General features: G+C 39.2%; 1 protein-coding gene across 1 annotated transcript in view; it reads left to right on the forward strand.

Moving 5' to 3' along the window:
* Nucleotides 1-243: 243 nt before the first annotated feature.
* Nucleotides 244-22,562, forward strand: part of HSD17B12 (hydroxysteroid 17-beta dehydrogenase 12) — a 139,583-nt gene continuing 117,264 nt past the window's right edge. Inside the window, exon 1 of the mRNA XM_072969830.1 lies at nucleotides 244-534. Within this exon, the coding sequence (XP_072825931.1) occupies nucleotides 375-534 (160 nt within the window). The 5' untranslated portion in view covers nucleotides 244-374. The remainder of the gene's footprint in view (nucleotides 535-22,562) is intronic.

Below are 22,562 nucleotides of genomic sequence, written 5' to 3' on the forward strand. Positions count from 1 at the left end.
CTTGGTGGGGTGAGAGGTACCGCCCTCTGGCGGAATCCTGGGGGCGTGGTGACGTGTTGGGCTAGGCTGAAGCTTGATTGGCAGGTGAGAGATCCACTGCCTTAGAACGGAAACGCGGCTGAGTGACAGCAATGGGGGTAATGGGCGGGCCAGAGAAACTAGAGTTAGCCAATGGCTGACGCACTACGCGCAGAGAGAACGATAGATCACCAATGGCGGCACGAATATGGTGCCTTGGGCGGGGTTTGGGCCAAAAGCAGAGTAGGAGCAGCGCCTATTACTGTCGTCCTCACCGTCACGGCCGGAGCCTCTTCCTGGATTCATTCATTCATTTTTTTTTCATTTACGGAGGTAGTGAGGCCTGGTTGAAAGCCATGGAGAGCGCTCTGCCTGCTGCCGGCTTCCTGTACTGGGTGGGCGCGGGCACTGTAGCCTACGTGGCCCTGCGCATCTCGTGCTCGCTCCTCACGGCCCTTCGGGTCTGGGGTTTGGGTCACGACGAGGGGGTCGGACCCAGGCTCGGTGAATGGGCAGGTGAGTCGGATCCACTGCCAACCCCCCCCCGCCCCGTCCTCGCTCCTGCGGCTGCTCGCGTGGCTCCAGGCCTGGCCTGGTCCGCGCTAACCCATTCCGGGCCCAGCGCTTGGCCTTCGCGTCCCCAGGTTTCCTCTCCGCCTTCCTGAGGCTACTGCGTCGCGCGTTCCCACCTATCCCCTAAGCCATCTTCTGGCTTGCTTAGACTTGTGGAGTTTTTAAATGCCAAATGCATTGTTGGCTAAACTCAGCGAATCTCAGTGCCACTTGGTGGATGGGGGAGAAATCGGGCCTTAACTCCTTGGAGCATGTGTCCTTTGAGCCTTTCCAGGTTCACGACCCGGAGTTAGTCGCCTTGTTGCTCTCTCGAGTCACATTCTATTCACCTTGCCTCGCCCCTTAAGAGTGGGTTTAAAATAAAGTTTTTGGCTTGAATATTGGCCCTGTGTTAAGGATGAAAAGCTTTCTGTTGCCTTTGGGCGGGTGAGGGTGGAGGAAGAGGACATAGCATTTCAGAAGGCTTTCTGATTGGATTCGGCCTATTCCATTATAATTTACTAGATCTCCCCTTCTCCTTTTTTAAATCCTTGCTAAACTGTTCTGAAGTCCTTATGAGTAGCAAGAACTCTTGCTCCTGCAAAACGGTAACTCTTCATGTAGAAATCAGTAATACTCTTTGCAGAAGGACATTTGCAGGATAAAGTATTCCCGCAAAGAGTAAGCTAAACAAATGGATCCTGTTCCGTGTAGTCGGAGGACTTTGAAAATGGAGAAGAAAGGCCAGATTGGAGAAGTTGAGAAAATTAACAGCAGGAAAGTTATGCGTTCTTTTCGTTGTTGTTGTTGATTTGCTTTTCTTATTTTTCATTTCTTTTAGCTTTTTTTTTAAAGCCAAGTGATATGCTGTGTTTTCTCCGATGTAATTATTCATTCTGCAGTTTTGTAATTGCATGTTCACTTCATGAAGTATTTTATTGAATTTTAGGCTAGTTAGGGGTTGCTTTCAGACTAGGCTCAAATAAGGTACTCAAATAATGTTACTCCATATTCTTTATAAACTCAAAAACGTTTGAACAACTAGTAGGAAAAACAAAATAAGTTGACCTTTTGGGAGAAAATGTCTCAAGTAGGAATGAATATGTGAAGCAGCTATTAACATTATAATACGTATTTTAAAAGTCACTGTTTTTGATCTTTGAAAAAGCAAGAGAAATGCTCAATTTGACTATATTCAAGATTATAATTTCTCTATTAACTTGCCTCAGTCTTGGCTATAATGTTTGGAAAACTTGCTTGTGGACTTTTGAAATAGTTGCATAAGACTCCAGTGCCTTAGGAAATCTTACTTCAGATAACTAAGTTTTGTAATTTGTAAGCAAAGACTTAATGGTAATAACTATCATAAAGGGAACTATTGTCCAGTTCACTTTACGCTGGATTGCTGGGAAATGTCTCTGTTTTAAAAATACTTAAGCAGAAGAAGTGATCTAATTATTTGTAACATTACTTACATGTGGCCTGGATTTTAAAATACTTCTTCCTCTATCTCGCCAAATTCAAGGAATCTTTGAAAAACTGAAATAATCTGGATAACAAACCAGTAGAGATGGCACTTGAACAATTATTAATGGGGTTAAATTGTTACTAAAAATAGGTTGATAATTTGTTCAACTAAAGTTAGGATTTTAGAATTAACTTTTGTATATAGGTAATACTAATGGGTTTTTTTTCCTACAAACTCCCTACAAAACTGCTATCTTAATCTGGTGCAACCGTCTTTGAGTAAATGCTAGGAGCAGGCAGTTCAAGTGTAACCTAGCAAGGGCTCTTGAGCTGGGGTTGCAGAAAGCTGAATGCTGACAGCAGGTGTTTGCAGCAAAGTAAGCAGGGCAACCAAGCAAGGGAGTGAGAGACAAGTCTCAGATCTAGTCCACCTTGGTCTTTGAGTTAGGGTTTTGTTTCGATTTTTTTAAAGTGGAAGAACAAAGAGGCTGGGATTCATCATCATCTAGTGATATTTCTGTGACATCTCTTAATCTTAGTTTTGGGAATCAGGATGTCTCTGGTTTATGATTCTTAGGCTAGGTGGTCCATGGCTCTGGGGTCTGTTAGCTCATCTTGCACTGGAGAAACAAGCTGAGTTTGTGTGTTAATGGCGATATCCACAGCAGTAATTTTAGTGTATTAATGATGTTATCAACAACAGCAGTTTTAGCCACCTGACTCTGATTGATTAGTGTTTAACTAGCACAGGATTGAAATCAGAGGGCACAAGAAAAGGAATAAAGTTTTGGATAGAAAGATTAATCATAAACTCAATAAGGGAACTCAGTTTTAGGGGGACTCTGTTTCACTAGGGAGGCATTGCTTACTTCTAATACTGATGTTCGTTAAACATCTTAAATAGTTTAAGTATTATGTAATGATCTGTGTTAACTTGGTAGTTTATATTTATACTTGTTATTCTTAAGATTCTTCATGTAGGCCTAAATGGAACACGATCTCCAGATTGGAGTTAGCAGGGCAACCTTAAAGTGCTGGGGCTCAAGCTGTGTCAGAGGGAGCAGATGCAGCTGGACAATCAGACCTAAAACATGCCCTGGTCTTATTTGGAGGAAAAACCAGAGAGGATGGTTTCCCGGAATTAGAAATTCAGCCTTTGTACTCTGAGTTAGAATATCTTTCCCTCCACCCTTACAGCAGCCTCCATTGTCTCCTGCTCCCCCTGCTCCCCTGTTCTTCCTCCTCCTTTCTGTGCAATAATAAGTTTCCTATTTATGGGTCAAACCTGAGATTTTGGAGGCTCAAACCTAGACTTGGATTCTAGCTTCTCTACTTACTAGAGTGTAACTTTGAGTAAGGGAGTAAACCTCTCTGAGCCTCACTTTCCTCCTGCAAAATGGGACTAATACTGGTACCTGTTTCATAGGATTGTTGTGAAGGATAAATGAGAATACTTATTCTATGTAAAACAGATGGTGCAGTGCCTGGTAGGTAAATGTTTAATCACTTATTGTTATTAGTAATATTATTATTATGTTTTTAATTTTAATTTTTCTGTGTGTGGGTGAGGGGAGGTAATTAGGTTTGTTTATTTTTTAGAGGAGGTACTGGGGATTGAACCTAGGACCTTGTGCATGCTAAGCATGCACTCTACCACTTGAGCTATACCCTCCCCCCGTTATTCGTAATGTTATTAACCTTAGTAGCATTATATTCTAATCACTTGAGCTAATTGACAAGATGAAGGCTTAGTAAGAAAAAGCTAATATCAAGGTGACTGGATCTTTAGAAAACTGAGATTACCTTTGCTACAGCAATTGAGAGTGTTGAGTTTCAAAACTAATTTTTTGTTTGTTTTTGTTGGTTGAGGATCACTTATTTCTTTGAATTTCAGCAAAAATTTATTGAAAGATTTAGTTAGTGAGCAGAATATATGGGTAAGTGGATTTGAATAGATCAATTCCAATGCCAGTAATAGCCATCTATAGATAAGGATAAGTTTAAAAAAAAAGTTGTTGTTGTTTCTAAATAGTGTGTCTTTGGGCTGCTGTAACAAAAATTCTGTAGACCAGGTGGCTGAAACAACAAACATTTACTTCAAAGAGTTCTGGAGGCTGGGGTATCCAAGGTCAAGGTGCTGGCAGATTTGGCGCCTGGTGAGGAACTGCTTCCTGGTTTATAGATAGCTGTCCTCTTGCTGTGTCTTCACAGGACAGAAGGGGCCAGGGTGCTCTCTGGGGTCACTTATAAGGGCACTAATACCATTTGTTAGGGTTCCACCCTCATGACCGAATCACACCCCAAAGACCCCACCTCCTAATACCATCACATTGCGGGTTAGGATTGCAACAGACACATTTTGTCTTTCACATATGAATTTAGTCTACAGTACAGTCCTTTATTCCATTTCTCTCCTCCTCTTTCATGCAAATAAAAATATTAAAATATGTGTACCTCAGCCTTCTGGGATAGATTGTGATTGAGGCTGGGAGTCAGGAAGGATAAAGCCTTCACCATCTTGATGGAGGGTGTGCTCCAACACTGTTCGTTTGTCCTCCTGAGCACTGGTCATGGACTTGTAACAGACCAGTGGGATGGCAAACATGAGTCAGGAACAAACTGCCCTGTTAGGTGGTGGAAAGCAGACACACTTGGTTCTACCAGAGCTTGTGAATGAAGGTCAGAGAGCCACCCTGGGGAAGCGACGGATGAGCTGAGATCTGAAGGGAGGTGAAGAGTAGCAGAAAGAGTAGTGGGAACAGCAGGTGCGAGGCCCCTGAGGCAAAAGAGAGCAGGGCTCCCATAAAACAAGGCCTCGTGTAAGATGGGAGAGGAGAGGGGAGAAGGGGCCAGTGAGCAGGGCTTTTTCATTTCAGAACACAGAATACAGTTGTGGGGATTTTAAGCAGAAGGGTAATGCTGAGTTGCAACTTTAAGCAGAAGTCTTTCTTTCTCTAGTCTCCCTGAAGTTGTTCCATTGCCACAGAGATAGACCAGTGTGAGTTATTCAGATAATCTCAGTAAAAATTGCCTTTAAAAATGCAAATTCATACTTAATAGTAAGGGAGGCCGTTTTTGTGCACTTTCTGATTATCATCTTTCAGAGGGTATTTCTCCCTGGGGAGAAATCTAATCACCATGGTGTGGGAAGTTCTGCTCTTACCAGAGGCTGAGTGATAGCATTGTTGAATGAACCCTGAAACTGGGTTACTGCTTTCTCAAGGTCACTCCATAGCACCATGGTGTGAGAGTTGAGAAGCCTGCCATACATGGGCATCAGAGGGAACGCTTTGCTTTATTATTCATTTTGTCAAGTGAAACAACGTGTTTGCCCTGTGTCTCACTGGCAATTCCAGGGAGACTATCAGTGTCTGAAAAGTTATCCTTACCACTATTAAGTGAAGTTATTTCTATTTAAATGATCTAGTCATTGGGAGAAAGGAGGAAAGGCTAGAAAACTGAAGATTCTGAGCAGTTACTGCCTCTCAGGAGTATTATGTTGGGGAGCAGTAGCACTGTCTGGAAAGACTGGCTTTGGGATCAGTGTAGCCAATATGAGCTTTGCTACTTGCTAAGCTCTTTGACCTTGGGCAAAGATCATTAACTTCTGAGCATAACTTCCTTCATCTATTAATTGGGGCTGATACTTTTCAGGGTTAGTATGACAATGAAATGAGAGGCAAATGAGGCTCTAGTGTAACCTTTGTGTGTTTTTGTGGATACCAAGTAACATGTTTAAGAACATCTTTTATTTGTATATGTTACTCTTATTTGATGAGAAAGGATTGCTGGAACCGAGAAATAATGTAGTTCACTCAGCAGATAAACTATTGGAAATCTGAAGTTATGAGCTGATCAGTTAGGAGGTGATTAATATACTGCAGGAGAATTCCTTGCTTTGTGAACAGATTTACCAAGTGCTTCCTTGAAATATGGTTCCCCTTAGTGAACTTAAGATATGATGGACTTCAAAAAATCTGGTTATAGTCAACTTTTCAATTGCTTTTTTAAAAAACCTTGAGTCATCTTCGATGCCTCTCTCACCCCATATACAGAGTCTGTTAGGAAATCTTACTGACTCTAACTTCAAAATATCCATAATCCAGTTCCTTCTAGCACTCTGGTGCAAGCCACCAAAATCTCTTGCTTCGATATAGTAGCAGCCTCTTGTCTCTCTGATTCCACCTTGGCTTCCCTATGATTGATTCTTACAGAGCAGTCAGTGAACCTTGAAAAGCTCAGGTCAGACCATGTGATCCTCTGCAGAGATCCCACTAATGTCTTCTCATCCTGTTCAGATGAAAACCCAGAATTCTTCCTGTGGTTGACAAGACTTTTGACCACCTGCCTCCTGCCTTCTTTTGCTTCTGATGTCCTCTCTGCCCAGGTTTCGCCTCTCTCCCTCCCTCCTAGCCACACGCCCTTCGTCCTTGAACTCGCTTCCTCGAGTGTGCTTGGCATCACTGCCTTGGCCTTTGGTTATGCCCTCTTCCTGAATGCTCTTCCTCCAGGTGTCCATGTGGCTAAGTCTTCTTACTTTCTTCTCGTCTTCGCTCAGATACCACCTTCTCAGTGAAACCTTCCCTCCTCTGATCTCCTACACCCCTCTTCTGATCCCTGCCATACTTGTCCTTTTTGTCACAGCACTTGTCACTGTCTCCCATCCTGTACACTTTGCTTATTTATGATGTTTCTTGTCTGTCTACCTGTCAGAATGGGACTACCACGAAGACAGAGCTCTGTCTTTTTTTGTTCACTTATGTATCTCAAGCACCTAGAACACAGCCTGCCTAAAACCGAAATATGGACTATAACCTCAGGAAGAAGTTCTCGTAGCAGACTCTGGAACTAGACTTCCCGCTTCTGATTCCCAGCTCGGCCAGTTACAGTCTGTATCACCTTAGCTTCTGTGTGCCTCAGTTTCCCCATCTGTCAGATCGGATCTGAAGTGATGATTGAATGAGTTAATGGGTATGAAATTCTCAGAACAGTATCTGGCATTTCTAGTAAACTGTATGTAAGTGCTAGCTGATACTGCCATCATTTATCTGCTATCACTTTTATTTGTGGGGATAATTCTTATTTCTGTCTATATCCATCTTCTTTTTCCCAGACCTCTTCTCAAATTTCTAACAACTTACTGCATATTCCCTTCTGGTTGGGATGGTTTTCAAAGATCTTAGCCCTAACATGGCTAAAACTCAGCTTTTTTGTTCTCCCCAACCTGTTCTGGACTCCTTATTTTTGCTAATTTTAGAGTCAACCAGCCACTAAATCAGGATGACAAATTTAGATGTCTGGGCAGGCAGAGTAAATGAGCGGCATGGACCAGGTGTAAATGCACGTCTGGACGCTGTTGGGTGATAAGTCGGAACTACTCACCATGGCCACTACTCAGTCAGCCATTAGCCTTCAGAGACATTGGCCTCGTCTTCTGGGATGTTTCACGAGAAATCACAAATGTAGATTCTCCCCTGGAAAGTTTCTTAGTTTTTTAAGGTTGACGCACATTTCTCAAGTTCATTCTGTGGGCCAAATAAATTGCGCCATTTTCGCCAGATGCAGCAAGTGGCCAGTTTGCTCCCTCATCTTTGAGTCACGCTGACTCACACTTTTCTTTCCGTGTCTAGACAGAAAATTGTCATATCTCACTGCATCTGCCATCTCAGCTTCTCTCTCATCCATACCTTCCTCTTAGTTCCCCTGATATATCGCCTCCCTACCAAATCTTACACTTTGGTTTGAAAACATCTCCAGATTACCCCTTACATGGAAACTTCAGAGTTTCCCAATGTCTATGCAAATGTCATGCCCCTTGGCCCTTTCTGATCATGTTCTTAAGTCTATTTTTGGTCTCGTCCTCATGTGGCCCTTTATGCATTCTCCCTTGGACTTTTCCCTGAGTGACTTTCTGTGTCTCAGATATGCCTGTACTTACCTACTTCTTTCCATTTCTGTGTCTTTTTGCTTTTGCAGAGACATTTAGTAGTTTCAGTGGTTGCTGAATGTTGATTTCACCCTACCTGGAGTGCTCTTTCTTCTGTGCACTCTTCTTACTCCTTCTGTTCATGGAATCCTACCTACTTTTCAGAGTCCAGATTACAAATTTTACCTTGCAGCTGCCCACCTTGCAGGAAGCAATCACATACTTTTGGGACACTGATAGTGCTTGTTTTGTTCTTTTTTTGTGGACTTTTTCACGCTTTATCTTTTTAGTCATTTGCGTGTGTGTGCGCACGAGCGCCTGTGCATGCATGCATGACTGTTCTAAACTATAAGCCCCTTGAGAGTGTACAATAAATAATATATAGTGAATAAACATATTTTCCTTGAATTATATTTCAATTGGGGCTGGGGTGTTTTGCTTTGGTTTTGTATTTTTTGGCTATGTTTTGCAAAATAACGTGTACATCTTTTTTCCTCTTTGTTTGAACACATCAAGTGACACCTACAAAGCTAGACTGAAATTGAACCAAGGCTGACTAGACAAAGGCTGGTCACAGAATTATAGCAGGGCTGGGATAACAGTTTTGAAAGTGTGAAATGCAGTGAGAGCAGAAAGATGTTCTTGGGTAGTACTGGAAATAAACTAATTTTCTTGCATACATATTTTAGGAAATTGCTATAGGAAACTAACCACTCTGCCACATTTAATAAACATTTCAATATTAATAGAATTTTGGTAATACATTTATTATCCATCCCCAAATCTTTATAAAATTGTTACAAGTAGATTTTCTTTTAGTAAAGAAGATTTTTTCCAGTGAAAATTTCAGTAAAACTTTGGAAGTTGGTAAGGCTGAGATGAATTAGTGAAAAAATTGAATTCTGGGATGTGTTGACCGAAATGTAGTTTTGTTATTTTAAAGGCCTGATAAAAATGAACCTAAGCCTTCTAGTACCTTCAGGCTTTTTGAATTGTTAGAGACATTGAACTGAATTCCCTGGAAAATCTATCTGGTGGTAAAGGCATCAAATGGTCAATGTATATCCTTAATCACTGCCAGAAAGTTAACTGCAGAGCGTTGAGTATATGGTTTGTTTGCTTCATGGAAAGAGCTGAATACTGCAGGTGGTTGATAATCTACAAAAGTTTAGTCGGCCATTTTGTGAGAAACTTGAGAAAATTGAAAAATCATTAGGAGGCAAAAGAGAATAATGTTAGAATAACAAAACTGGAAGAGCTGTTGGGGACCTCTTCAGCTGAACTCTTAGGGAAATACACTGGAAGAGGTAACAACTTGCTCAAGGTCATGCATCCTGTTAGAGAATGGCAAGGCAAGAAAATCAGTGGCAAAGGGCAGAAAATGGGGGATGTGTCTGTGGTGGGTTGTTGAAAAGCAGTGATAGGAGTGGGAATAGGAGAGATTTGCCAGGGGTGAATTAAGAGAGAAAAACTGGTGAGGAGGACACAGAGGCGATGAGTGGTAACAGCGAGGATGCACTGGACTTCATCACTCTTTTCCACAACTCGTATAGGGCAAAAAGCCCTCTCTGTACAAAAGCCTGAACACTGGAAGAAGTGACACCCATCTCCATAGCCCCTGAGGGTACCATTATGCCATGCTTTTGATCCAGTCCTCCATGGACATTTAGACTGGAGGACTTTTTCACTGTAGATGGTGCTACAAGCTAAGTGGGTTGATCCAATATCTCTTATCTATAGTCTCAGCTGTGCCTATAGCCCTAACACAGATTATGTCGATGACACTAAATTGCTAAGGACATATTGTATAGTTTTAGTATCTGTTTCTCAAAGTGGCCAGGAAAGGGTCCAGTATCCTTTAGAAGTTTAAATGCCAGTTTTAAAGTGCCCTTAGCCTTCCTCATATGTGGAAAACTCATTCCCCAGATAGGTTTTACTGTAATGACTGTCAGTAACTGCTCACCACCAAGCCAACTTCCAGTAGAAGGATTGCCAAGCTTGCTTTAATGATAGCTGACACTCCAGTCTTGTCACATGAATGGAGCTCATAGAGTAAAAAGGCTCCCCTAATCTTGCACATTCAGTTGAATAATTTTGCTGTGGAACAGGGAGCTGCTGCTTATCGGTGTGTTCCAATACCTCTCATTGCCTGTCATATGAAAGAAGGTGATGATCACTTTATAGATAATGTGAAAAAACACAGCGGGTTAGACAATAATGTTCACACATTCTGAATTAGGGGAGGCTGAATTAATGAAATTTTACCATAATGATGACATCTTAATTTGCAAATTGCTTTGCAAGTAATCTCAAATGATTCCCACAACAACCCTGTAGTTATTATTTCCACGTAATGTACCAGGACCAGAGGGAGCTGCAGTGACTGGTGTAAGGGTTACACAGTAAACGAAATTGAATCTAAGTTTTCTTACTCCAGGCTCCTGCAACATTTCCTGCTGAAACTCCTGATAAGAATGGTTTGAAGGCAATTTGGAATACCTGTACAAGTTGGAGATTTCCTCAAATGTTGTCTGAAAGTGAAAGGTCTATTTATGTCATGACAGTATCCATGGGACATAAGAATCAATTGGATGTGCTTGTTAAAAATAAGAGTGTCCACACATTACTATGTATAAAATAGATAAACAGCAAGGACTTATCGTATAGCACAGGGAACTATATTCAATACCTTGTAACAACATATAATGGAAGAGAATCTGAAAAGAAAAAAAAAATGTGTGTGTGTGTGTAACTGGATCACTTTGCTGTATACCTGAAGCTACACTGTAAATCAATTACACTTCAATAAAAAATTAAAAAAAAATTTCAATTTGTGCTTAGGGCTTCACTACAGACCTACTAAATCAAAAACTAAGAATGGGAAATGTATTTTTAACAAATAGGTTGATTCTTAAGATTATGCATTTTGCGGGGGATGGTATAACTCAGTGGTAGAGCGCCTGCTTAGCATGCACGAGGTCCTGGGTTCAATCCCCAGTACCTCTGTTAAAAAACAAACAAACAAACCTAATTATCCTCCCCTCCCACCAAAAAAATAAAAGAGAGAGAATCATTAAAAAAAAAAAAAAGATCATGCATTTTGGGAAACACTGGACTGTGGTAAAGCTAATCCTAGAAGACAGTGGACTAAATAGACATGCAGGCTTTTGAGCCAGATATCTATTCTTGGTACCAGGGCTCAATTTATAATAGTGTTAAACTTCCAACAACTTCTGTACCAAATATTTACTTATAATTTTGACAGTTAAATAGAGATTCTATTTTAGGCTAGTTCTGTGTTTGTGCATTTGAAATAGATTAGGGGAAAAAAAAAAGAAAACTTGGAACTCTAGTATGTTGCAATGCAATGAGAACTCCATGCAACACATCCAGTATTTCCCAATCTCAGTAATTGGAGATCAGGGGTGAGGGTAGGGGAGTCAGTAAGAATGGGTTTTGGTAGATGCAAATATGGGAATTTTAATTTGCTTTAAGGAAGACCCTAGGAAGGATAGCTGAAGACTTTGGAAGCTTAACAATGAAGAATTGAGAGAATAATATTTTCTTATTTTCTGTTTGTGTGTTTTTTGTTTTGTTTTGTTTTTAGTGGCCCTATTTCTTAGTTCACTTTTATTACATTTAGATACAAGGAAGTTTTAAATCTGTTTGCTTTCTTTAGAGGTGGAGTTTTAAAAAATTACCTTTATTGTGGAATTAACATAAGTGATACTGGGCCAATAGACTGGAGAGGATGTTCTAATTAGTCTTTTCTTTTTTTTTTTTTTCAACTTTAAGTCCTCTAAATGATAAAGAAGTAGCAAAATGGGCTTAGGTTTAACCAGAAGAAATTCCAATTTTATTTGGCTATCTGGATGACTTTTGTAGTGATTAAATAGTGGCATTGGGCCATTCATTCATTCAGCAGATGAATATTCATTACATGCTGACTATGTGCCAGATACAGCACTGGATATGGAAACAGAATGGTGAGCAAGGAAGAAGCCATGGTGTATACTTGCATTGGTCTAGTGGAGAACACAAAGCATTACATAAGCAGCTCCAGGAAGTTTAGTAGGAGCCAGCTATGGGGGCACTAACCTAGTTCAGGGATGTAAAGGTTTTCTGGAAGAAGTAACATTTAATCAAAGGTGTGGAAGAAAAGAAGTAGAAGGAAGAAGATGATGTTAATAATGGTAATAAGATAGTGTTTATTAAAAAGCTTACTATGTGCCAGATATGCTTCTAAATACCTTAGTGAATTCATTTACTCCTCACATAATCCAATAAAGTTGGTCCTATTAATATCTACATTTTACTGAAAGAAAGTTAAGGTAATAGAGAGGTCAAACAATTTGCCCAAAGTCACATAGCTAGTAAAACTGGAGGAGAACCTGGGGTTTGAACTCATGTTAACTCTGCAGACCGTGCTGATGAATTAGACACAGGCAGATAATGGGGGTTGAAGGAGAGGGGAGTTTTTCCAGCAGAGGGAACACTTTGAGTGAAGACCTTGAGGAAAGTGAGAGCAGCATTCAGGAGCTTTGGGCTGAAGGTTCTTGGGAGGAGAGAAGAAAGAGATTAGACTAGAGGAATGGGCACTGGGCCAGTCAAAAAGGACCTTGAGTCTCTGCAAGGCTTTTGTTTATCCTGGGGCAGTGGGAAGTCATTGGAAGATTTTAAGCAGTAGATGTCATGATCAAGTTTATATATATTTAGGACAGTTTGCCCTGGCATTTTGGAGGAGGGATGTGGAGGCAGACACCCAGGAGATAGGGGAATTCAGCGGGAGGCTGGTGGTGGCAGTAAGCCAGGCATTGGGTAATGGTGGCTTGGATTCAGGTAATGGGGCAGAGACTGAGCAGGGGGAGTCAGACAAGAGAGAGGGAGGAGCTGGAAGTCCTGGGCCCTCATCATAAACAGGTTGTGGGGGTGAAGGAGCTGGCGAATTCAATGGCTGTGAGGTGTCTGGGCAGACACTGACACTAGTTGTTGACCTTGGAAACACAGAGAAGGAGCAGGGTTTGGGAGGAAAATAATGATCTCTGTGTGGTTCTGTGTGGATGTCAGACAATCTTACTATAGATTAGCACCAGGCTGAGCCTGATATCATAAGTTCCTTACCAAAGTCCTTTGGCTCAGCAATCATTTATCATCATCATAAGTTATATGCTGTATCTTATAGTCTATGGAAAATTTGGAGCCTCAGTATGTAATATTTTAGGAAAAGGCGAATGTTATTTTTGAGCTGTTTGAGTGCATCCCATGTAGCACTTTGTGTCTCGGCTTGGTGAATGTTTGCTCTTTTCCTTTTTAGGCAGAAAAGCAGGGAAGCCGACTATCAGAAGACCTGAATTCATAGACCGTCCCACCTTTGACATTTATTAGCTGTGGAATCTTCAGTCAGCCACTCTGTTTATTTCAACAATCAGATATGTCTAAAAATACCCACTTTGTCTATATTCAGAGATACTGAGTCTCAGAGTCCTGTTTTGAAGCACTGTAGACAGTGCAAAGCATTATGCACAAACAAGACACTGGGCTTTTTTTCTCCTTCCATTTTTCAATTAGGAATCTAGAAATAGAATTGCCCCATGAGTTGATCAGATCCTTTGTGTGAGGTTCAAATTGCTTCAGAGATTTATTTTGGGATCTGTTGTAACTTTGTCGTGATCAACACCTAAGTCTCTTTTGATGTGATTATCTAATATATGTCAGTTTTAGAAACTACCTAAAACAGATTAAAAAAACAACTTTGTGGATATAAACTGAGTTTCTGAATTAAAAATTAAATTAATTTAACCACTAATTGTGTTAGTTTAAAATAAACACATAAGCTTCAACTTTATTTTTAACGCATGCAAAATCTGCAGTTAGGTATAATGGATTTGGGATAGAGTTAAATTACTGGTAGTGAAGTGTCATTTTAACTCTGATATAATTGGAATACTTTCAAGCTTGACATAACTGTTTAAAGTCCCATTATTATATTATAAATGTTACTGTAAGAGGTGATTATAAGTTCCTGTCATTTCTCACTCAGTACCCTATTGTTTCTATCTCAGGCTTAAAGATACTTAGCTGTTTTTCTTGAGTTAAAGGTTTTCTGCTCTCACCTTTATTTAAGTTAGATTCTTATGAATTGACATTGATGACATAACAGTTCCTTTTAGATCTCCCTAGCAAAATTATTATCTTTGATATGAGGAAATATTTTCCAGATGTATCTTGAATCTGATTCTTACAAATATAGCTAATATTAGGACTATGTATAAATATCCAAATCTTCTAATAATATTTGCTTCAAAATACATCTTTGAAAATTGTGAATGACTTTTGTGGGGCAATTTGCTTGTTAATAATTTTTCAAATGGAAACATTTACTTTTCTTTTCTGTCTCTTGGTTCCCCCCAAAGCAGATACTGAGACAGGGATTCAAGTGTAGTTTATTTGGAAGGTAACCCCAAAAAACACCAGTACAGAGGGAAGTGGGGAACACAGCCAACAAAGAGGCCATTATCAAGGCCTGTGATCACCTGGAACTAGTGTAGAATTCGAGTCTCAGAGTTCCTCCACCTACGGGGCCTGGAAGCTCCGGTATTGCTACACCAGCAGCCATTAGTCACTGGTTAAAGGCTGTTGGTGGCGAGGAGCATTTAATTCAAGGGCACTTGTGTCCACTGTGTGCTTGGATATTTTTGGCTTCAGCCACCAGATAAAGCCATTGGGCAGTGATACGCGTTTGGAATGTGCTCTTCAATGGTGCGGCCAGAGTGGGCATGGACGGGGCACCGCCAGCTTAGTGGTAATTCCCATCATTCTCTTTGCCCTTGGTTTCATTTCCTTTAAACAAAGCACCAAATAAAGACCAAGAAATAGATAGAGAAGGAGTTATTTCCTGGAAATTATAAAAGAAACACAGTAGATTTGAAGCACATGTTGATGTATCATTGTGGGTGGAGGTTTTTGCTACCTCTCGGGGTGGTCGATGGATTGGCCTGTTTTAAGTGTTTTAACGTTTTTTATAAACACAGATGACTGACGAAATATTGAATGGACCTCATAGGTTTATGTTTGCATTAAAGTATGAGTTAACCTCTTCCCCTTCATAATTTAATTCTGATCTACTAAATGGGAGATGATTTCCACCAAATTTCCACATTTGAGGGAGTGGTGGCGGATGTGGTTGGTTGCTTGTTGACAGAATGCCAAATGTGTACAGGTATTGGAGAACCATAGACTTCAGAGAAGGTTGGCCCTCTCCTCAGCCCCAGGGGCCCAGTCTTGAGTAACTTAAGCTTATCTTGATGATTCCTTTCCCCTTATTAGAGGCTGGTTTAGGAATAGGCATGTAGCACAGTTCTGGCCAGATGTGAGAAATCTTCTGGAGGGTGGGCTTCTGAAAAGGCTTTCCTCCCCTTTAAAACGAGGCAAAAGGAAGGGTTTTGTTCGTCTGTGAGGATATGATGTCTGTAGCCATCCTTGGGACCACAGGGGACAAAGCAACACACTGAGATGACAGAGCAGAAAGATGGAAAGCCCCTGGATCTTTTGATGCTGTTACTGAGCCTCTGAATTCACCTTTGCTGGAGGTGCCTTACCCTTCCTGTTATTTTGAGATAATAAATCCCATTTTTCTTAAAAGCTGTTTCTGTTACTTGCAACCAAAAGCGTCCTCACCTACAGATTTGGTGGAAAAGGAGGGAAATTTTCTTGTTTTGAATAAAATTTTATAAATGATTTAAAGCCCTATAGATTTTGGTGAACTTAATATATTGCTGTTTATTTGGCTGTTGAAATGGATGATAGGAGGCCAACTTTGGTATGAGATGTGATTGCAAGTTTCATTAGCTAGTCTCACTCTTGATTATGCTGGTCCTTGAGTTCTTGGCCATATTAGGCCATTAAATTATTTTAGTGTTCAGGTCCACAGTTAATAAAGCCAGAGTTATAGGTATGTGAAAATTGTCTTATTGCCAACATTCTTTGAGAACTGTTACCAAATGATTCAGGAATAGTGGGTTTTCAGTTAACTTGAAGTAAATGTCATAGGATGGTCTACTTTAAGTTAGTCTAAGTAAATTTATATTTAGGGTGTTCTTGGTAATTTGAAGACCTTGACCCAATGTAGTTCAACTGTATTGGAAAAGGATCAGAACTGAGTCTGAAGCAGTGAAGTTGGGATGGGTATTTGTATACATGGGTCTGTTACCATCTTTAGTGCTTATTTCTCTCTAAATCCATTCTAAAGCAAATAAGAAGTCATAGTGTTCATTATCCTGGTGTTATAATCTTAGCTTTGCCATTTCTCCACATTAGTGTATTAAGTATAAAAATTATGAAATCCATTTCAGATAGTCCTGGTTTGGGACAGTAATCAAGTATAAGGTTAGCGATTCAGTGTTATTTAAATTCCTTTGTCTTCCAAATTCAAATGAGGAAATGTGCCATCTGAGTCACTGAAAAGCCTGGAGCAAAGTTATGAGGAGCTTAGGGACATGGACTCTGCTTTGTATCCCATTTGAGGACATGGCCTTACTGATGCTGAGTTTGTTTTAAGAACCAGGAGAACTGATGTGTGAATCTAAATACTATTTTAAAAAGAAGATAGAGAGATGGTTTGAGTTCCTCTTGAATAGCAGTACTGTAAGGAGCAAGTCTAAAGGGACTGAGTGCAATTGGAAATTAAGCCTCTCAGGCCTGTCAGGACCTTGATAAGCCATGCACCATTGCTGGGGCTCTGGGGGAAGCTGTGCTTCTTTGAGTCGGCATGCCCCTTCTGCTAAGAGATTCAGTAACTTAGTCAGATTTTGCCCTGTGAATGAAGGTGTGTGTGCACATGTGTATATGTGTTTTGTATGTGTTCTTTTACCACCTTCCTCTTTTAGAGATGAAACATGCCTTGGTTTTGGAAAGATGACTGTTCTTGTGTTTAAGAAACAGCTATTACCTGAGGTAAGGTACTACTGCTGCTGAGTAAAAGGATCTGATTTTTTGATAATGGGTCAAAGGCAAGTACAAGAAGACTGGGACAGCTATTATTATTACCAGTCTTAATTTTGTAGTTCTTACGTCCCCTTTTCTTCTGTATTTGTTGTTACATTTTTACGTTGCTACCATGTCTATCCCTTATTTGGTATTGGCACCTCATATCAGGCATATGACGATATTTCAAGGATATATCATCCAGGAAATGGTATCACCTTTTTACTTTTTTTTTTTTTATTGAAGTATAGTCCTTTTACAATGTTGTGTTGACTTCTGGGGTACAGCGTAATGTTTCAAACATCCATATACATACATATATTCATTTTCATATTGTTTTTAATTATAGGTTACTACAAGATATTGAATATAGTTCAACATCCTCTATTTCTGAGCTGTCTCCATACACCCATCATTGTTCTTTCATTTAATTGATTTAACAAATACTTGATCACCTTTGGTGTCCCAGATACTTTGCAGTGTGCTGGGGGTATAGCAGTGGACAAAATGGGCCAAGGCTTGGCTCTCATGGAACTTGTATTTTAATAGGAAACGATGGACAGTAAGCAAACAGATGACTATTTGGTCAGTCTTGTGATGAGATGTACTGAGAAGAAAAGTAGAGCAACGTAGATGATAGAGAGTAACAGAGGACGATGGAGAGGGAGTTTGTTTCCTTGCTAGTATACGTAGGGTGGTTAGGCACGATTTTCTCACTAGGTAACGTTTGAACTCAGACCTGAATGGAATTGCCTCTCCCCAGTCCATTCATACTGGCCTTCTTGCTGTTTGTTCCTTGTACATCTACAGCACAAATTTTGTACTAACTTTTCCCACTGCCTAGAATACTCTGGTACAGATAGCCATGATTTAAATAAATGGGGGAAAGGATTGGGAGTGACTGATTGTGTTATCAGGCAGATGGAATTCCTTCTTAGGCCTGCAGAGGATTGGTCTTGCTGCCATTGAATTATGTAAGAGACTGTTGCTGGAAGTTTTGGATTTCTTCGGTGAATCACTTAAAATAACATGAATGATTTGTCTGAGTATACATGATATTTAGATGATCTTTTTGAAGACTTAATCCTATCAAGTTATTTTGCCCCATTTGCTACTTTAAAAAATTAATTTGGTCTATGTAGAATAAAAAACAAAGTTATAATACTTTGTCATTTGACCTAATAAAACATTGCCTGGGAATATCCATAAAGTAAGCTTCCACGATAGAAACTTAGAAGGTTTCCTGATAAGTTGAAGCCTAGAAACAATTTTATTCAAAAGCAATTTTTAAAATAACAAGAGACTGTTGCTTTGTAAGCTCCTCTGAAAGCTGTACATTTATTGACTTTATCTAGAAGTGCAGTATGTATGTATCTCTTTTTCCTAAACATATTGAAACTACACCCCTAGGATTGATTCGGTTTGTAAAGAAAAGGCAGCTGTAAGTGAATTGCTGAATAGCATTCCCTATTGGCTTTATCTCTAAAATGATAATGTAGAAAATAAAAATAAACTATTTTTGCTGAGCATGTGATTTATGTTATCGCTAAGGAACTGAGTGATTCAACACCACATTCTCGTGGTGATGCCTTGCTGGGACCATGGTAGTCGTGTATATGCTTGTTGAAGAGGAGAATTTCCATTTTCACTTACTTTTTATATTATTCTGTACCCAAAGTGGGTCATTTTCACCATTAAAAAAATCGTTCTTTGCTTTCCGCCTCATCTTTTATTTATATTTTATAGATAGTGGTGTTTATAATATATATATTTTTTGTTTTAGCTGTGAGCCAATTAGTGATTATCTTTTACAGTGGTTTTCAAGGAGAACAGAGATAAGTGAAATTCAGAAATATTACAGAAACATCCTTTCTGAGAGCATCTTTAACCTCATTTCTCACCCATACTTTTTCTGGAACTGGAGAACAGACCAAATCAGGTTTCACCAAATTTTCTTTTAGCTAACTGTGCCCTCCAGTGGAGAAAACACAGGGCAGTGAAATAGCCCAGGTAATAAGCAGCAGAGGGAGATGATGCAACACATCCAGGTACCTACCATCCAAGCTGCGTAACTATTTTCTACATAAAAGAAAGAGCTTGTTTTCACCCCTCATAAGCAAGACTGCTGTGTGTAAGTCCTCCTCTTAATGAGTCTGTTGAAGATTCAAAGAGGGATTTATTAGTAGGACTTTGACTTCATTCCTTTGACAAAGTAGTTGATACAACGCTTTGCTGTGTTTTGTCCCCTTCGTAATGATGTATTCAGTTTATGAAACATCAGGCAAGTTTAGTAAGAGTTGAGAGCAGGGAGTAATTACATTTTTCCTCCTAGAATGAACTCAAACAATGACTTTGAAAAAAAAAGAGAAAAGAAAGCCTGAAATTAATTCAGTGGATATAAACAATAAACATTTTGCTACTGTATCTATGTATATTTAAAGCATTCAGAAAATTGTGAATGGACCACTACTCCCCTCTTTCCTGAATAGAAAGAACTGACTGCTGGCCTGAATGTGGTCTTTTGCTGAACACAGGGCTTCATCTGTGGGTATGGTGACTGCATGTGCCTGAGCCCCTGAGAGTATCCTTTAACCTTGCAGAGGCTCAGAACATGGACTCAGAACATGGGCTGGTACATTGCAGCTCTAGGCTGGGGAATGCAGCCAACGTGAGGGGGTGCTGAATTCTGCTGCATGATGATGTGCACATTGTGCCTGCAGGCTTCCTTGGTGTCTCTGCCTTTCTAGGGTTGGAGAACTGGATCACTCAGTTGAAGGGGAAGCATTAAAAGAGACTGGATAATTTTTGTTTTGGTGGAAATTTGGAGATTAAAGTGATGGGTGATAGCTGAGAAATAGTAAACATAGGCTTTCTTCTTGACTCTTACAAAAACCTGGGCCAACTATCTTTATAATGAATTGTCATTTGAAATTTTCATCATATTCAAGAAATATAAACTTCCTTTATTTTAATTGAGTATATATTATGTAAACTTTTTTTACATTTAGAGTGATTTTTAAAATTTAGGCATATAGAGGACAACTGGAAATAAAAAATGTGACAAAAATCTTAAAAATACATATTTTTAAGCAAGGATCTTTGCATAGTAAACTTCAAAAGGCATAATGTTTTTTACTTGAACCATCTTTTGGCAAAATGATATAAATATCTTAAGAAGACACTGCCAAACAGCTCATTTTTTTTTAAAAGCATATGTGGACTTTTAGAAGGGAATTTTGAATTTTTTGAGGGAAATTATGATATGACTGTGATTTAGTTTCTTTCAAAATTCTTTACCTTTATTTTATCACTTTTGTTTTAAATAATGAATTATGATGTTTTAAGATCAGGTTCACATTGAACTGTAATAACTGACTGTAGAGGGCGCTGATGAGCACCAAACACAGAAAAAATTTCTATTGAAGATGATTTTTATTAAAATGAAGTTTCCTTTGGGTTTTAATCTAGTGCTTGAACATAAATACATATCTTGCCTCCCAAGAGAGTCCAGAGCAAATATACATAGTTTTTTTTTAATTGAGTAAATAACTTACTGTTATACTTTGGAATTCTTTGAAAATTTGTACAATTTCTTTTTTTAGCCACTTTTGCATCCTACTTTTGAAAGCTTGTTTAATTCAAAGGAAAAGAACCTACTTCATGGATATAAAGTACAAATCTTAGTACTGGATAAATTTGTTATCTTTTAAATTCAGATAAGTTTGCAGAGATATTTTAGCTTTAGAAAGAATCATTCAAAAGTGTATTCTAAAGTTAAATTTAATAGAATTAACATTTAGCTATTAAGAGTCCCCAATATTTTAATAAAATGAAATGAAAATACAAAAAAAGAGTCCCCAATAAAATATGCTTTATATATTTTAGCAGATAAAATACTTTCTAGTGTGATGTATTCATTTGAAGAAGATGATCAGACTTTTAAGATGGGAAGGCTTTTAGAAGATTGCGCCTTGAATTCTAAGGTGAGGTTGGAGATGCACATTAAGAAAAAGGTCTGTGTCACATGGAGAAGAGTTTGCTAAACAAGATGAATTGTTATTAATTGGAATAATAATCACTTCAAAGAATGAACTTTTACATAAACTCTTGTATCCTATCAACCTATGAAAAATATTTCCTTTTTTCCTGACTACCCCGTTTTTGAAATACCTCACTGTTTTCATTACTGCAGGCAGAAAGCCATATGGAAGGAATTCTCTCAGTAATTTGGTATGAAACTGTTTCATTCACTGAAGGCAGTGTTGTCCAGTAGAACTTTCTATGAGGATGGGAATATTCTATGTCTGGGCTGCATGGTTTGATAGCCCCCAGGTACATGTGGCTTTTGAGCACTTAAGATGTGGCTAGTGTGACTGAGGAACTGAATTTTTAATTTTATCTAATTTAAATTTAGTAATGGCCATGTGGCTAGTGACTATTGTGTTGGACAGTGTAGATTTAAAGTGACAGATACATCAGGGATTGAATTATGACTCTAATGGGATGTATGTGTATCCATTCAGCCCTGCATTTTTATAATACTATAATCTGTAAACATCTTGCATTCAAATAACCACATTTATGTGGAAAGAAGAGGAATTTTGTCCTGAAGGCTAAGTTGATATGTCTGCTTAGGTCTAGAATTCTGTGCTTTTAAAACTCACAAATTAAAGGGTTTTTTGCCCTTTGAATGTATCACAAACCATGAAGGTTTTTCTTCATGTGAAATACAATTACATGTTAAAATACACTGGATATGACAGCTGACTGCAAAATGGAGTGACTGATTCAAACAAAGCCCAAACCCTACAAATCAGAACTCACATGTACCTGCATAGGAACTTGAGTATCAGAAAGAGGAAATTTGTGCTTACATCTGGTAAATAATGGGAAAAAGTTTGAATGACACTTTAAATTTTCCCAGGCAGTTGCAATTCCACTTTCTTAAATTATTAGCCCCGTTTTTCAGGTGAGGGAACCATGATTTAATCAAAGGTTTAAGGCTCATTCATTCAACAGACATTTATTGTTCATTTATGATTATATGTAGATTTCCAGGTTCGAAATGGAAGAACAGTCCTTCCCTGGAGGAACTAACAATCCAGTGGGAGCAATTACACAAAGAAATAAGAAATTATCATATGGTATGTTCAATGCTCTGCTCTATGTATGCAAAGGATGCAATGGAAGAGCAAAAGCACCTGACTGATGAGGGCCTCAGGGGTCCTCCAGGTGAACAGGGAGGGGGAAGGGCACTCCAGGAAGAGGAGACAGTAGGAGCAAAGGTGTGAAAGTGCTCATGTTCTAATCAGGGAATAAATTTAGTCATTGAAGTTACCTGAAAACTCAGGTGCACAAAACTTACTAGCAGTCTTACATCATCTTGACCTTGTTTTTCTTCCAGCTCAGCCTGAAAAAGGGCTGGGCTAAAAATAGCTCCTGGCACAGTGATAAATCATACAAGTAACAGTTTTCAAGGAGCACGTTAACACTAGATTTAGTTATTTGGCAAACACTAATTTACCATATTGATGTGGTAACTAGGAATTGTTTTATTTATTAAAGCAGATCCCTAATGGTCTCTTTGTTTCCCTCGCTCTTTCCCACTCTGACACCT

Source organism: Vicugna pacos, chromosome 10 (genome assembly GCF_048564905.1).
Source record: "Vicugna pacos chromosome 10, VicPac4, whole genome shotgun sequence".
Taxonomy (NCBI): Eukaryota; Metazoa; Chordata; class Mammalia; order Artiodactyla; family Camelidae; genus Vicugna; species Vicugna pacos.